This window comes from Stegostoma tigrinum, chromosome 36 (assembly GCF_030684315.1).
Source record: "Stegostoma tigrinum isolate sSteTig4 chromosome 36, sSteTig4.hap1, whole genome shotgun sequence".
Classification (NCBI taxonomy): Eukaryota; Metazoa; Chordata; class Chondrichthyes; order Orectolobiformes; family Stegostomatidae; genus Stegostoma; species Stegostoma tigrinum.
This window is the reverse complement of record NC_081389.1, coordinates 11556972-11574918: the sequence shown is the minus strand read 5'-3', so window position 1 is coordinate 11574918 and position 17947 is coordinate 11556972. Positions and strand designations below refer to the sequence as shown.

At 43.5% G+C, this 17947-nt stretch overlaps 1 protein-coding gene across 1 annotated transcript in view; it reads left to right on the top strand.

The window, feature by feature from the left end:
• Positions 1-17947, top strand: part of ppcdc (phosphopantothenoylcysteine decarboxylase) — a 54978-nt gene that overhangs the window by 30688 nt on the left and 6343 nt on the right. Inside the window, exon 4 of the mRNA XM_048520860.1 lies at positions 8651-8819. Coding sequence (XP_048376817.1) covers positions 8651-8819 — 169 coding nt within the window. The remainder of the gene's footprint in view (positions 1-8650; positions 8820-17947) is intronic.

Sequence of the window (17947 nt, the reverse complement as noted above, 5' to 3'; positions counted from 1 at the left end):
CTTTTCATTGGAGAAAAGGAGGAGGAGAGGGGACCTAATTGAGATATACAAGATAATGAGAGGCATAGATAGAGTTGATAGCCAGAGACTATTTCCCAGGGCAGAAAAGGCTAACACGAGGGGTCATAGTTTTAAGCTGGTTGGAGGAAAATATAGAGGGAATGTCAGAGGCGGGTTCTTTTCACAGAGAGTTGTGAGAGCATGGAATACGTTGCCAGCAGCAGTTGTGGAAGCAAGGTCATTGGGGACATTTAAGAGACTGCTGGACATGCATATGGTCACAGAAATTTGAGGGTGCATACATGAGGATTAATGGTCAGCACAACATCGTGGCCTGAAGGGCCTGTTCTGTGCTGTACTGTTCTATGTTCTATGTTCTAATCAGGATCATGTTCCTACCACTATAACATGGTGGTTCTTACCAACGTCACAAATGATATCCGCTGTGGCGATGAGACAGGCTGATGCCTAGCTGTTTTTGGAGAAGTGTTTAGCCTACTGCATAATTAAAAATTTTCATCGAAGACTTGTTTATTTTTAAGTTATTGATGCTTCAGTCTTTTCCCTGACCATTTTCATTTGCCTTCATTGGGGAGAAAAGGCATTTACTTTAAGCAGATTGAATCAGCGCTGAGCTAAAAGCGGCACAGTGGCTCAATGGTTACCACTGTTGCCACACAGCACCAGGGTCTCGGGTTCAATTCCACTCTTGGATGACTGCCTGTGTGGAGTTTGCACATTCTCCCCATGTCTACAGGCTAAGTGGATTGGCCTTGCTAAATTGCCCGCAGTGTTCAGGGATGTATAGATTAGGTGGGTCTGGATGGAATGCTCCAAGGGTCGGTGTGGGCTGAAGGGCTTATTTCCACACTCTAGGGATTCTATGGATTCTATGAATTCTATGAATAAAAGCCTTAAATGGAATTTGACTAGTCTGAGAACAAGTTAGGACATAGCAGTTTTCATCCCTCTCCCAATGAAGGATATAACTGCAAAAAAGGAATTGCAGTGGATATTTACCATGCTAATTCTTGGGGTAGCAGGACTATCCTATAAAGAGGGATTGAAGAGACTTGAATTAAACGGTGTGAAGTTGGATGAACACAGCATGCCAAGCAGCATCAAAGGAGCAGAAAGCTGATGTTTTGGGTCGAGACTCTTCTTCAGAAATGGGAGAGGGGAAGGAGATTCTGAAATAAATAGGGAGAGGGGGGAGGCAGATAGAAGATGGATAAAGGAGAAGATAGGGTGAGACGAGACAAGACAAGACAGGTCAAAGAGGCGGGGTTAGAGCCAGTGAAGGTGAGTGTAGTGGGGAGTTAGGTCGGCCCAGGGAGGATGGACAGGTCAAGGAGGTGGGATGAGGTTAGTGGGTAGGAGATGGGAGTGGGGCTTGAGGTGGGAGGAATGGTTAGGGAGGCAGGAACTAGCTGGGCTGGTTTTGGGATCCGGTTGGGGGAGGGGAGATTTTGAAGATTGTGAAGTCCACATTGATACCCTTGGGTTGCAGGGTTCCCAAGCGAAATATGAGAGGCTGTTCTGGCATCTTTTGTGTGGTGTCATTGGGGCAATGCAGGAGGCCCAGGATGGACATGTTGTCCGAGGAGTGGAGGGGTGGTTTTGAAATGGTTCGCGCTTAGGAGATGTGGCTGTTTGTTGGGAACTAAGCATAGGTGTTACACAAAGCGATCCCCAAGTCTCCGCTTGGTTTCCCCAATGTAGAGGAGGCCACAACGGGAACAGCAGATACAGTATATCACATTAGCAGATGTGCAGGTGAACATCTGTTTGATGTGGAAGGTCTTCTTAGGGCCTGGGATGGGGTTGAGGGGCATGATATAGGGGCAGCTGTAGCACTTCCTTCGGTTGCAGGGAAAAGTGCCGGGGGTGGTAGGGCTGGAGGGGAGTGTGGAGCAGACAAGGGAGTCACGGGGAGAGTGGTCCCTCTGGAAAGCACATAAGGGTGTGGAGGGAAAAATGTCTTTGGTAGGGAGTCAGAATGCAGATGGTGGAAATGTCAGAGGATGATGCGTTGGATTTGGAGGTTGGTGGGGTGGTATGTGAGGTCGAGGGGGATTCTGTTTTGGTTATTATTGTGGGTGGAGGGTGTGAGGGATGAGTTGCGGGAAATGCAGGAGACACGGCCGAGGGCATTCTCAATCACTGTGGAGGGGAAGTTGCGGTCCTTGAAAAAAGAGGACATAGGACTAGGTAGTTGAATACTTATCTCCACCTATTTAAGCCCCAACGATCATATCTCCACCTATTTAAAACATGACTGGCCTCGTCGACCCATTGCCTCCTCCTACTCCTGCCCCACCGAACTTATCTCCACCTATTTAACAACTACCTAGAATACTCCTCCTCTCACCCACCTTCCTGCAAAAAGGCCATCCCCTATTCCCAATTCCTTTGGCTCGGCCGCATCTGCTCCCAAGATGAGCCGTTCCACTCCCGAACATCCCAGATGTCCTCTTTTAACAAGGACTGCAACTTCCCCCCCAATAGTGATCAAAAATGCCCTCGACCGTGTCTCCTGCATTTCCGGAAATTCATCCCTCACACCCCCTACCTGCAATAATACCCAAAACAGAATCCCCCTCATCCTCACGTACCACCCTATCAACCTCCAAATCCAACATACCATCCTCCGATTTTTCCGCCATCTGCAATCTGACCCCCTACCAAAGATACTTTTCCCTCCCACCCATATGTGCTTTCCAGAGGGACCACTCTCTCCGTGACTGACTTGTCTGCTCCACACTCCCCTCCAGCCCCACCACCCCCGGCACTTTTCCCTGCAACCGAAGCAAGTGCTACAGCTGCCCCTATACCATGCCCCTTAACCCCGTCCCAGGCCCTAAGAAGACCTTCCACGTCAAGCAGATGTGTACCTGCACATCTGCTAATGTGATATACTGTATCTGCTGTTCCCATTGTGGTCTCCTCTACATTGGGGAAACCAAGCGGAGACTTGGGGACTGCTTTGTGTAACACCTACGCTCAGTTCGCAACCAACAACTGCACCTCCCCGGTCGCAAACCATTTCAAATCCCTGCCCACCCCCCACTCCTCGGATGGCATGTCCATCCTGGGCCTCCTGCATTGCCACAATGACGCCACCCGAAAGATACAGGAACAGCATCTCATATTTTGCTTGGGAACCCTGCACCCCAAGGGTATCAATGTGGACTTCACAATCTTCAAAGTCTCCCCTCCCTCGAATGCATCCCAAAACCAGCCCAGCTAGTTCCTGCCTCCCTAACCATTCCTCCCACCTCAAGCCCTAATCCCCTACCCACTAACCTCATCCCACCTCCTGGACCGACCTATCCCCTTCCTAACTCCCCACCTACATTCACCTTCACTGGCTCTAACCCTGCCCTCTTTGACCTATCTGTCCCCTTTCACCCTATCTTCTCCTCTATCCATCTTCCCCACCCCCCCAACAATTTATTTCAGAATCCCCTACCCCTCCCCCATTTCTGAAGAAGGGTCTCAACCCGAAACGTCACTTTTCCTGCTCTTCTGATGCTGCTTGGCCTGCTTTGCTCATCCAGCTTCACACCGTTTCATCTCAGACTCTCCAGCATCGGCAGTTCCTACTATCAGTGAAGAGACTGGGTTTGGTTTTATCTGGAATTTAGGAAAATAAGAGCTGATCTCACTAAAGTCGGGCAAATTTCTTTCAGACCCGACAGATTAGATGCAGGATGGATGTTTCTCTGCCTGAGGAGGGGGAGAGGGGGGGATAGAGTAAATTTCTTTTTAGTAGCTTCCATGCTCAAAACTGTGCACCACTGCAGGTGCAGCCTCACCACCCTGTGAATTTGTAACAGGACTTTGCTAATTTTAGACTCCTATCCCACAGTAATAAAGGTCAAAATTCCATTAGCTTTCCTAATTATGTGCTGCACCTACATGCTAGGTTTTGGTGTTTCATTCACAAGAACAGTCAGATTCCTTTGCACTGGTCTTTTTAGAGTGTCTCTCCAATTGAATAAAATCTGCCTTTTGATTCTTCCTACCAAAGTGCATAATCCCTCACATTAATCTCCATCTGCCAAGTTTTTACCCACTTAACTTAATATTTTTGTAATTGAGAGAGAATGTGTAAAGGAATTATAATAGTAATACCTGGTCAGTACAGGCTCATTAAATAAGTGCTTAATAGGCTAGATGGACTTAATTTATAGCATTCACAGATCAAATATTTGTACTGTTTAGACTTCTGTAGAGTTTCTAATATTAAATTTTTCATCAGAAAGAAGGAGGTCAACTTATACAAAATAATATTTTCCTGGTGGTCTTGTGGTATTATTACTTGACTATTAATTCAGAAACTCTGCTAACATTCTGGGGACCCAGGTTTAAATCCTGCCTTAGAAGGTGGTAGAGTTTGAATTGAATAAAAAGAAATCTGGAATTAAGAATCTAGTGATGACCATGAAACCATTGTCAATTGTCAGAAAAACCCATCTAGATCACTAATGTCATGCTCACATGGTCTGGCAAATATGTTACTCCAGACCCAGAGCAATGTAGTTAACTCTCAACTGCCCTCTGAAATGCCGTAGCAAGTCAATCAGTTGTATCAATCACTATGACGTCTCAATAAAGAAATGAAACTGAGTGGAACACTTAGCATTGACCCAGACGCAGGAAAAAACAATGGCAAAAACTCTGTTGACTCTGCAAAGTTCCACGTACCAACATCTGGGGGCTAGTGCAAAAATTGGGAGAACTGTCTCACAGACTAGCCAGGCAACAGCCTGACATAGTTGCACTTACAGGATATTGTTACAGACAATATTCCAGACACACCATTATTTTCTCTGGATATGTCCTGTCCCATTGGCAGAACAGACCTAGCAAATGTAGCAGCACAGTGGTATAATCATGAGGGAGTTGCCCTGGGAGCCCTCAACATTGACACCGGATGCCATGAAGTCGTCATGGATTTAGATTAAACGTGGGCAAGGATACCTCCTGCTGATTACTATGTAGCATCCTCCCTCAGCTGATGAATCAGTACTCCTCCATGTTGAACAACACTTGGAGGAAGCACTGAAGGTGGCAAGGGAGCAAAACATACTCTGCATGGTGCATTTCAGTGTCCACCAAGAGTGGCTTAGCAGCAGCACTACTGAACAAACTGATGGTGTCCTAGAGGGCATAGCTGCTAAACTGGGTCTGTGGCAGGTGTTGAAGAAACCAACAAAAGGGGAAAACATACTAACCTCATCCTTATCAACCTACCAATGACAGTATCTGTAAGATTGACCGCTGCACAGTCCCACCTTCAAATTGAAAATACGTTCCATATGACACTTATCACCGTACTGAATGGTAGAGACTGCAAACAGATGTAGCAACTCAAGACTGGGCACCCATGAGGCAGTGTGGACCATCAACAGCAGCAGAACTGTACTCCAGCAGAATCTGAACCTCATGGCCTGGTACATCCCCACTCAATCATTAACATTGAACTGGGGATCAACCCTGGTTAAATGGAGAGTACAGGAGGGCATGCCAGAAGCATACCTAAAAATGATGGGTCAACCTGGTGAAGTTACCATACGGGACTACTTGCATACCAAACAACACAAGAACCAAATGATAGACAGAGCTAAACAATCCCACAACCAACAGATCAGATCTAAGCCCTGTGGTCCTGCCTCATCCGGTTGTGAATTATGGTGGATAATTGAACAACTCACAGGAGGAGGCTGTTTCACAAGTATTCCCAGCCTCAATGATGGAAGCCCCCAGCACACCAGTGCATAAAATAAGGCTAGGATAATAAAGTGTGAAACTGGATGAACACAGCAGGCCAAGCAGCATCTCAGGAGCACAAAAGCTGACGTTTCGGGCCTAGACCCTTCTTCAGAGAGGGGGATGGGGTGAGGTTTCTGGAATAAATAGGGAGAGAGGGGGAGGCGGACCGAAGATGGAGAGAAAAGAAGATAGGTGGAGAGTAGAGTATAGGTGGGGAGGTAGGGAGGGGATAAGTCAGTCCAGGGAAGACGGACAGGTCAAGGAGGTGGGATGAGGTTAGTAGGTAGGAATTGGAGGTGCGGCTTGGGGTGGGAGGAAGGAATGGGTGAGAGGAAGAACAGGTTCGGGAGGCAGAGACAGGCTGGGCTAGTTTTGGGATGCAGTGGGGGGAGGGGAAGAGCTGGGCTGGTTATGTGGTGCAGTGGGGGGAGGGGACGAACTGGGCTGGTTTTGGGATGCGGTGGGGGAAGGGGAGATTTTGAAGCTGGTGAAGTCCACATTGATACCATTGGGCTGCAGGGTTCCCAAGTGGAATATGAGTTGCTGTTCCTGCAACCTTCGGGTGCATCATTGTGGCACTGCAGGAGGCCCATAATAAGTCTGATGCATTTGTAGCAGTCTTCAGCCAAAAGTGCCAAGTGGTAGATCCATCTCAGCCTCCTCCAGTGGTGACCACCATTGCAGATACTCGTCTTCAGCCAATTCGATAACACTCCACATGATATCAAAAAACAGTTGGAGGCATTGGATAGTGCAAAGGCTAAGGGCCCTGACAACATTGTGACAAAAGTACTGAAGAATTGTGCTTAGAACCAGCTGATTCTCTAGCCAAGCTGTTCCAATACATCTACAGACTGGCGTTTACCTGACAATGTGGAAAATTGTATGCAAAGAAGAGGACAAAGAAAATCCAACTCTGCCAATTACCAACCACTAGCCTACATTCAATCATCAGGAAAGTGATGGAAGGTGTCATCAACAGTTCTATAAAGCAGCACCTGCTCAGCAATAGCCTGCTAAGTCACATCCACTTTGGGTTCTACCAGGGTCACTCAGCTCCTGACCTCATTACAGCCTTTGTTCAAACATTGGCAAAAGAGCTCCATTCCAGAGGTGAGGTGAGAGTGACATCCCCTAATATCAAGGCCACATTCAACCAAATGGGCATCAAGGATCCCTAGCAAAACTGAAATCAATGGGTATCATGGGACAGAATCTCTGCTGGTTGGAGTTATGCATGGTGCAGAGGAAGACGGTTGTGATTGTTGGAGGTCAGTCATCTCTGCTTCAGGACATTTCTGCGGGAGTTCCTCAGGATAGTGTCCTAGGCCGAACCATCTTCAGCTGCTTCATCTATGACTTTCCTTCCATTATAAGATCAGAGGTGGAGATATTCAGTGATGATTGCACAATGTTCAGCATGTTTCACTATTCCTGAAATACTGTAGAAGTCCATGTTCAAATGCAACAAGATCTGGATAGAATCCAGCTTGGGCTGGCAAGTGGCAAGTAACATTTGCACCACACAAATGTCAGGCAATGACCATCACCAATAAGAGACAGTTTAGCCATCGCCCCTTGACATTCAATGATGTTACCATCACTGAATCCCCTACTATCAACATCCTGGAGGCCACCATTGATCAGAAACTCCACTGGACTCAACGTAAACTCGGTAGAAACAGGAGCAGGTCAGAAGCTAGGAATAATGTGGCGAGTAGCTCACCACCTGACTTCTCAAAGCCTGTTCATCATCTTGAGGTATAAGTCGCAATTATGACGATATATTCCTCACTTGCCCAAATGGGTTCAGTTCCAACAAGAAACTTGATGCTATGCAGAATAAAGCAGCCTAATCCACAATCCACAATATCTACCTCCTCCACCACTAATGCTCAGTAGCAGCAGCATATACTATCCACAAGATGCACTGCAGAAATTCACAAATGATCCTCAGACATCATCTTCCAAACCCATGACCACTTCTGTCTAGAAGGACAAGGGCTGCAGATATATGGGAACACCACCACCTGCAAGTTTCCCTCCAAGCCACTTACCAACCTGACTTGGAAACACCAGTACTTCCCCATCGTGGTAATATATTGCCCTTGCTTCAGGGTCACTGGGTCAAAATTCTGAAATTCTAACACCATTGTAGGTCAACCCACAGCATGTGGAATGCAGTGGTCCAAGAAGACAGCTCACCACCAGGCAGCGAAGTCCACATTTCACAAATGAATAAACAAAATACTGGATGAAATCTACTCTACTCTGTCGTCTCATTTTCACAGAGCTATCGAGTTGGTGATTAGGTACTAAGAACGAATAGTTTGGAATTTTTGGCTAAAAGTTGGGGATCGACTGATGCACGAAATATGTGGAAAGTAAATATTCCTTTTGGTCAAAGGTTGATTGTTTTTTACACAAATTAGACTGTAATCTGGGTATATGCAACAATAAAGTGGTTGTCAATTGAATGATCTTGAGAAATACAATTTCAGTGTATTTCATTACATGGTCTATTGAGTTGACACTGACACTATCCAGATAAGGAAAAAGTTTTGATGTTGTGGATTTCATTGAACACCTGCATTGAGTTCCACAGTGATAAAACAGGTTCAATCCAGCGTGAGGCGAGTTGAACTGGCTACCCCTACATTATTGATCCACCACTTCACTTTGTCAGAATGAGGTTAATTTGAAAGTAACATTACTTTCTCCCAAACCAAATTAATTATGTCTTGAAAGGCACCAATTTCACCATGCTTTTTTGACTTAACAAAAGCCTGGACTAACTCCTAGGAGATTACAGTTTGGTTTGAAGTGTATTTCTCCCTTAATAAGTCTGCTATTTATTTTCTGTCTGAGCCAGACTTGCACGGTTAGAGCCTGGGATCTTAGGAAGCCTCTACTCTTCTGCCCAGCAATGAACACTGTAATGTGGGAGCACCCAATTACAGCAACACAGATCCAAACACTCAAGAGCTTTGGTTATATTGAAGTTCCTTGCATTGTAAAGACATTGGTGTGTGGAGACAAAGGTAAGTGAATCCTTTCCTTCCTCTGAGAAATTTTATGTTATAGTTTAGCCTGCTTCATATAGATATTTCAAACACTAAGCTTGCATTTATATTATCGGTTTCAGAACTTTTGAAGTGTACCATAGCAAGAAATGTGATAGCCAAACTGCACACAGCAGGCTCTGACCCAACAACAAACTGATGATATCCAGAAAACTTGTTTTGGTGGTGATGGCCTTGGTACTGGTGAAAATTCCCCTTGAATCCCACCTTTCTTTGAAAAAACCCTTCACGTAGCAAACCTCAGTTTGACATATTCATCCACAGATGTTTAGGAAAATTATTCCCTGAAGACATTTAAAAACTTGAATCCCCAGATATGATGCACTTTATTTATTGTAAAAACATTGTGAAGTATCGCTAACTACAGTTAGCACATGACTGTGCTGATGACAGGTTTTGGGTGTTCTGCGTGGAACTATTTGTGTAGTGCAATCCAGTCCTGACTGGGCATGATACTGCATCTCTTTCCATGACAGTGCAATAATCCTCTAATCATTATTGTTAGGTTTCCAGAGAAACCTTTTCTTGTATTGCTAAGTAGTTAAATAAAGTCAACATCGTCCCAGAGGACCATAAGGCTGCTGTCTCACCTTTAACCTGAGGGTCACCATGTCTCAAGTGAAGTATGAGCTTGAGAAGGCATGTCCTTTGTGATACGAGCTGGAATGGATAGTCAGCTGTGGGCAACAGTCACAGGGCAGCATATGAAAACTGCTGGGAGAAAATATCAGAGCAAGTTGAAGCCAGATAACGGAGGGCTCACTAACAATTGGAGAGCTTGTGGGAGCTCTACATTGCCTCTTAAGAGGAAAGCCTGTCACATTAATTACCACTGGCATGCCTACTCTGCATCAAGGACCCGAGAGGACAGCAACTTCTCTTTTCCCCAGGCCACTTGGGCAATGGTGCTAGCTGCCACTGGTACACTCAGCAGAGGTGCAGGACCAGTAAAGTGTGAGGGCAGGGTGAGGGAGTTGGGGTAGCTCTCAGCAGGCCCACCCTCTTGGTACAGAGTGTCTCAATCTGGTGCTGAGAGCTTCGCAACGAGGTCAGATATTTTTCTAGACCCGCTGTGTATTGACTACCCTACCCACCACTAACTGAATACCAGATGTCACCAAATTAGGGGAGGTGATGGTGTGGTGGCAGTTTCACTGGGCTAGCGATCCACAACAACAGGCCAACGTCTGAGGAGCTGGTTTCATATCTCACAACGGCAGATAGTGAAGTTTGATTTCAATAAAAATCTGATATGAAGAGTTGAATTAACAACAACTATGTAACCATAAATGCTGTGAAAAAGATAAAAATAATTTAATGCCCACTTGAGGACCTCGATTCGCCATGAGGTGGGAAGGCCTCTTCACCATGGACTTAATTTGGGTAGGGGTGGGAAGAGAGCAAAGTTCTTACCTAGTACTGTCCTACCCTATTAGTTGCCCCCATCTCCGAATCACCCAGATGTGGACATTAAATTTGTCTGTGGGTTTTTTGAATATTTTTGATCATTAAAATGTTTAGAAAGATCAGAACAGAGGTACAGGACACAAGTCAGACAAGAGGAATTAATCGAAGGCTGGATTAAAATTCAGAAGCGCTGGCTTATTGGTGATGGTTAAAAGTCACACTGGGTTTTGTTGAATGGTGTTTTGCAGGAATGTGTATTTTGGGGACTGTGTTTTTCCATAAAAAGTGTAAATTGATTAAGAGAACAGTTGAGATTGATTGGTTGTTATTGCATGTTTCATGTCATTTAAAACCTGCCTTGTCCCAAAGGTTCCCCTCCACATCTCTTTAAAAAGAAATGCCACAGCATTAGCAGATGCACTTATCAATGGTAAAATGTCTTTTTTCTGTGTACCACGTAATGAGTAAGTGCATCTCACACCAGCTGTTGCTTACTGCATTCCTACTCAATGGAAAATTGTAGACAGATTTACATTCAAGCAGTAAGATTCTGTAGCTACTTGTCTGAGCATAAATGCAGTTCATACCTTGAATTATATTGAATAGTTTGTTCTGGCTATTATTTACTGCAAAATGAGATACAAGACTTTGTTTCCATTGTTGGTATTGAATGCTTTTTAATTAGAACATTGATTTGTTTGCTGCCTGCTTGGGCAAGGTTGTACAAATTAAAGAAACAAGTTAGGATAAGAAAACTTACAGGTGTGGATATTTGTTACATATTTGCAGACTTTACATTAGTCATTGATAGAGAATTCTAAGTCTGAAATCACTTTCTCCCTTTAATCATGTCCTCAATTTGCTAGCTATTAATGATCTGCAAAGATTTGCAGCAAAACACACACTGATGGACTTGCTTTGGTTTTGTTGCATGGGACACAGATTTCTCAGAGTATACTTAATGATTACTAATAACCATCAATGGTTCCCTTAATTGTTATTAGTCTATATTTAGACATTGCCTGTCTTTCTTTCAAAAGAACTATGTCTATCCAATTGCTCAAAAATCTACCCTTGGCCCATCTATTTCCTACAAGTTCCACCAATTCTTTTGCCATCCCTCTTTGTCTGTGATCCTTGAATGCATGCATTTCACATCTCCCACAGTTCTTGCTTTCATATCCGGTTAATGATATGCCTACAGGTTTTATAATGCCAAGGCCAGATTTGCCAGTGATTGTGCCTGGGTCCATGACTGTGGCACTTTATCGCCTTGACCATGCTGTCACCATGGCAAATCGTGTCATCATCTCCACCCCTTCTCTATGTTCCACTTCAGTCATACTCCCTTGCATGGCAGCTTCCTGTATGCCCTAAATGCCTATCTTCGGGGCTTCTATCCATTACCTACATGCATCCCATAATTTGCAGATATGAGGCCAGTTTTCACACATGTTCAGTGACCAATTCTACTTAATCTCATGCTGCTGTGTACTGTTGATGGAGGTCTGATGGATCATTAATGTCCTACAAGGCTGGAAACTACCTGCCCTCATTCCATCTGGCCTTGATGTGACTTCAAACATGCCACAATATGCTGGTTCTTAATTGTCTTTTGACATGGCTTAGCAAGCCATTTAAACCATTCAAGGTTTCCTGTTTGCTGTTAGTTTGTGGAACTTGGCTTTTCCACAGTGGATGGTTGGAGAATTGAAGGTGATATTTTGAGACTATCGAAAGCATCATGCCATTGGTTTCATCCCTCTCCATTCTGTTAGATCTGGAACTGATCTTCAAGTCCTATATCTGACCCATCACCAGACCAGTCCACCTTGACAAATCTACTAACTTCTTCCCTAGCCTGAACCACCATGCCATCTCCCAATCTGCACACATCCACAAAGATCGACTTCTTTGTGGTCTTTATTGTCGACATTCTCTATATATTTAAAATTAACACTGCATTCGTTTTCAATAGGAACATCTAAGTGGTAAGCAAGGCATTGTAAACAAGATATGCAGAGTAAAATTTTACCCTTTAACAACCAGTTAGATAGCTACATGATAAGCTGTACCCTAATAGCTATCTTATTCCAGACAGAAGCCGCTGGATCCTGTAGGTCATTTGATTATCTGGAACCATACCAGTAATGTGAAGCCACATTTGAATTTGTCATTTGGTTGTTCATTATAAACAAGCATCAGCTGTCCATCTGCATGAAGCTGTGCTAAAAGTAGCTTTTTAAAAATGCCTTCTGAGGAATTATTTAAAATTTTTAAAAATTGACTAGTTATGTGGTGTTGTACTCCATTGGAGCGCCACATGACTTTGGGACAGCATTCAGGTATGTCAGGAGGTCGCATTGGATAATTTGCTCATAATTCGGTTATGTTTAGTTTAGCGAAGGAAAGGGATAGGAACGTGCCACAGGGCAAAAGTTATAGATGGGGGAAGGGCAATTATAATGCGATTAGGCAAGACTTAGGAGGCATAGAATGAGTTAGCAAAATGCAGGGGATGGGGACAATCGAAATGTGGAGCTGGTTTAAGGAACAGATATTGCATGTCCTTGATAGGTATGTCCCTGTCAGGCAGGGAGGAAGCGATAAGGTAAGGGAACAGTGGATTACTAAAGAAATTGTATCTCTTGTTAAGCGGAAGAGGGACGCTTATGTGACGATGAGACGAGGTGGTTCAGATGAGGCGATGGAGAGTTACAGATTAGCTAGGAAGGATTTAAAGAGAGAGTTAAGAAGAGCAAGGAGGAGACATGAGCAGACATTAGCAGGTAGAATAAAGGAGAACCCTAAAGCTTTCTACAGGTGTGTGAGGAATAATAAGAGGATGCCTTACGTCGGTTGTAGGAAAAGCTTTGGAAAGGATTATAAGAGATAGGATATATAATCATCTAGCAAGGAACAATTTGATTGGAGATAGTCAGCATGGATTCGTCAAGGGCAGGTTGTGTCTCACACACCTCATTGAGTTTTTTGAAAAGATGACCAAGCATGTGGATGAGGGTAGGGCAGGTGACGTGGTGTACATGGACTTCAGTAAGCCCTTTGATAAGGTTCCACATGGTAGGCTATTGGAGTAAATATAGAGGCACGGGATTGAGGGAGATTTAGCAGTTTGGATTAGAAACTGGCTCTCTGTAAGAACGCAACGAGTGGATGGAAAATATTCAGACTGGAGTCAGGTCACTAGTGGTGTGCCTCAAGGATCTGTTTTGGGACCACAGCTGTTTGTCATTTTTATAAATGACTTGGACGCAGGCATAGGTGGATGGGTTAGTAAGTTTGCAGATGACACTAAAGTCGGTGGAGTGGTGGACAGTGTGGAAGAATGTTGCAGGTTGCAGGGAAACTTGGATAAACTGCAGAATTGGGCTGAAAGGTGGCAAATGGAGTTCAATGCAGATAAATGTGAGGTGATTCACTTTGGGAGGAATAATAGGAAGGCAGAATACTGGGTCAGTGGAAAGATTCTTGGTAGTGTGGATGTGCAGAGGGATCTTGGTGTCCATGTACATAGATCCCTGAAAGTTGCCACCCAGGTTGATAGTGCTGGTAAAAAGTCTTACGGTGTGTTAGGTTTTATTGGTAGAGGGATTGAGTTCCGGAGCCGTGATGTCATGCTGCAACTGTCCAAAACGCTAGTGCGGCCTCATTTGGAGTATTGTGTGCAGTTCTGGTCGCCCCGTTACAGGAAGGGTGTGGAAGCATTGGAAAAGGTGCAGAGGAGATTTACCAGGATGTTGCCTGGTCTGGACCACAGGCCTTACGAAGAAAGGTTGAGGGACTTTGGTCTGTTCTCATTGGAGAGAAGGAGGCTAAGAGGGGATTTAATAGAGACATCCAAGATGATCAGAGGATTAGATAGGGTGGACAGTGAGAGTCTTTTTTCCGAGGATGATGACTTCATCTTGTACAAGGGGGCATAGCTACAAATTGAGGGGTGATAGATTTAAGATAGATGTCAGAGGCAGGTTCTTTACTCAGAGAATGGTAAGGGCGTGGAACGCCCTGCCTGCCAATGTAGTTAACTCAGCCACATTAGGGGCGTTTAAACAGTCCTTGGATAAGCAAATGGATGATGATTGGATAGTGTAGGGGGAGGGGCTTAGATTAGTTCACAGGTCGGCGCAACATCGAGGACCGAAGGGCTTGTTCTGCACTGTATTGTTCTATGTTCTATGCCTGTTATGCCCTTCAACATGTTATTTTTGGGGCTAAATTTAATGCCGCCTTGGAGTTTGACTGCACTAACCCAAACACATGTTTAACAGACTGCACTGTGCTACTATGGATCATTGCTCGCATGTGCTCGGCCACTTTCTCATTCCCTCTCTTTCGGTTTACTCACTTCCCTGCTCTAAAACCTAGCTTGGAGCTTCTGTGGGGAGATAAGTGGTCTAAATTAGATTGAGCTATGTGGGCACGCTGCCTCTGGAAATGCCTGCAGTTCATCGTGATTATCAAAATGAGCCTAAGGTCCTATTTCTTTGCAGCTTCTGGTAACCTTTTCAATTAATCATTTACTGTTGAGTAATTTGCACCCTTAGTTTTGTGCCCATATTTCTACTCCAGGCCATTGAGAGTTTTTTGGATGTTGTCTGTTTTTCTTTTATTATTAAGAAGGATGTTCAACATCAGTGACAAATCAGTAAAAATATAGAATCGGTTTAACAAATTCCAATGAGGAACAGTAACTTATTTCAGAGAATTTTTTTTAAAAAAGATATATTATGGTTTTTCCTAATTCAATTAAGTGACAATAATGTTGCCAGGATATGAATGGGAGGTGTTGCCGTGCCTGCATGTGCAAGGGAGTTGAGTCTGTGCCATTTACATCAGTATTAACATTCCTAACCTTGCGGCAGGATTTCAAATTTGTTCATTTCAACTGTAAACAACCCTCACTCTGACTGGCACAGTAATTTATTCCAACTAATCATTCCCTAGCTGTATTAACAGCTGTCATTTTTGTCAGACAAATAGTACTGAAAATATACCAAGGTAAAGAAAATGTTATATCTGAAGTTGGCTGAAACTAAGCCTGAATAATTTATCCATGTCTAAATGGCTGAATCAGTTGCTTTTGCACATTGAACTCACTTTCATGACATTCCTTGGTCCATTAATTAAACAGGAACATTAACTCATTTAAACTTGGTAAAAACATCAGGTATGTGGAAGGTGATGAAATTTAATGGGACCACTGTTTGCACATGGATTAGTTACCACCACCTTAAGAGGACGGAAACAAGTTCAGTAATAACTTTCAAAATAAAATTGTCTAAATATTTGAAAAGGAGAAAGAAAATTAGAGCTATGGGGAAAGAACAAGAGAGTAGAATTAATTAGAAAATTGTTTTTCAGCTGTTGCTGAAGCCTGGTTCTACTGAAGGTGTTTTAGAAAGATTTGGTTGAAGAGATGAGTTTTAAATGTGATAGAAAAGAAATAAAATTTATTTCCTACATTTCCGTGTAGTGAACATTCTAGAAATTTGGAGATCTAGCCCATACGGATGCATACAAGACAGCAAAATTCCAAGTGAAGTAAATTTTCTTTTCGATCTCCTCTGCATAATATATGCAATGTAATTGGAATTAGGGTTCTGATTTTTTTTTCACCCAGTCTGGGCTGAAATAAGTTCTTTGTTATATAGTTGACTTGAATGTATTTTGGTCAGGAGGAGTGTGTTCATCTCAACTAGCTTTACTTGGCTTTGAACAGCAGTGTAATTCAAGACATCCTATACTGCCTAAAAAAACCATGCTGTGTAGGTTCTGCTGTTGTACAGGGATGGGCAAGGTCAGAAGTCACACAAAACCAGGTTGTAAACAAACAGGTTTATTTGAAATCATGAGATTTTGGAGTGCTCTTCCCTCCTCGGGATAAAGAAACAGTGCTTTGAAAGCTTGTGATTTCAAATAAACCTGTTGGACTGTAACCTGCTGTTGTGTGACATCTGACCATATCAAAATAGGACAGCTGTGAGAGAGTTTTTATACTGAGTAGAACTGTACTGGGTGATAAGTCATGACTTTCTGTTCATGCAGTGCAGACATCACTGGAAGGCTGCACATGCCTAATTCTCTTTGAGAATGTGGTGATGAGCTGCCTTCTTGAACCACTGCAATCTGCATGGGGTACGTAGTCTCACAGTTTTGTTAGAAAGGTAATTCCATGATTTTGGTTCAGTGACGATGCAAGAACGTCAAAATAGCTCCAAAATCAGAATGGATGTCAGCTGCCGTTCTCCTCCTATGTGGTAGAGATGATATGGAGTTGCTGTTGTTGGACCGTGTTGGACAAGGTCAGAAATCGCATGATACCAGGTTATAGTCCAACAGGTTTATTTGTAAACTCAGCTTTCAGAGTCTTACTCCTCCTTCAGGTGTTTGTGAGTAAGGTAGTATGAAACACAGAATAAATTCCTGAAGTAGGAATAAGGCTCTGAAAGCTTGAGTTTTCAAATAAACCTATTGGACTATAACCTGGTTTGTGTGATTTCTGAGCAGTGTGGTAGAGGGCACAGAAGATGCTGTTGAAAGAGTCTTGGTGATTTGCCGAAATGCATTGATGGTGGCGGGAATGAACATTGGAGTGCCAATAAAGCAATCTGCTTAGATCCAAATGGTATCAAATTTCTTAAGTGTTGTGGATGCAACTCCAGTTCAGTTTTAACGATAAAGTTGCTGCTTTATACGTGTCTGCAAAGATCCAAAGCTCTGGGATTCTGACTCTAATTATCTCCATCTTTAACTGTCCCTGTTTTAAGATGCTCCTTAAGACCTACTGCTATGATCAAGTTCTGGATTACCTTTCTCCTGTAGCTCGTTGTCTAGTTGTCTGCCAAAACGTATCCAGACAATGTTGTATGGATATGAGAATTGAGTTAATTTACCAGAAAGCTAATTGGTTTCAATTGACAGTTCAGTAGGATTTGTAAATGTAAACCAGGTTTTGATTATAAATCTATTTAATTTCAAAACATTTAATGATTATGCTTTGCAGGATATTTTTAGAGGTTTTGGTCCAGTCCCTGATTTATAGTCATCCTTTAACTCCATACTTCTCTGGCAAGTGAAAATGAAACTCAGTAAATTGACCTAAATGAAACATTTTAAAATTAAATAGCCAATGAGAAGTTGGGATCTTTACTGGTGTTAAACTGTACAAATTATTTAAAATTCAATTTGCTGCAGTTACCTTATAATTTTTGTCACGTTGGATTACTGTGTGAATATTTTAACGAGTCAAAGGATATTAGAAAGTGTTGAATGAATGAATGATTTATTGTCACATATGACTAGGAAGGTACTGTGAAAGTGATAATGGGAACTGCAGATGCTGGAGAATCCAAGATAACAAGTGGAGCTGGATGAACACAGCAGGCCAAGCAGCATCTCAGGAGCACAAAAGCTGACGTTTCGGGCCTAGACCCTTCATCAGACCGTGAGAAGTGTTTTGTCACCATAATCCAGCACCGGACTTCCGTAAAGTCCCTGCTTGGAGACTACCGCAGCCAGGAGCCTCTGTTCCAGGTACTGACACTGCTGCCGTCAACAATTCACTGATGCTGAAAGAGTCAATGTTCCAGGCCAGCTGCAGCCCAGAGTCCTCACTCTCCCATCACTACAGCTGACATCCAGGAGCTATGCATTTGGCC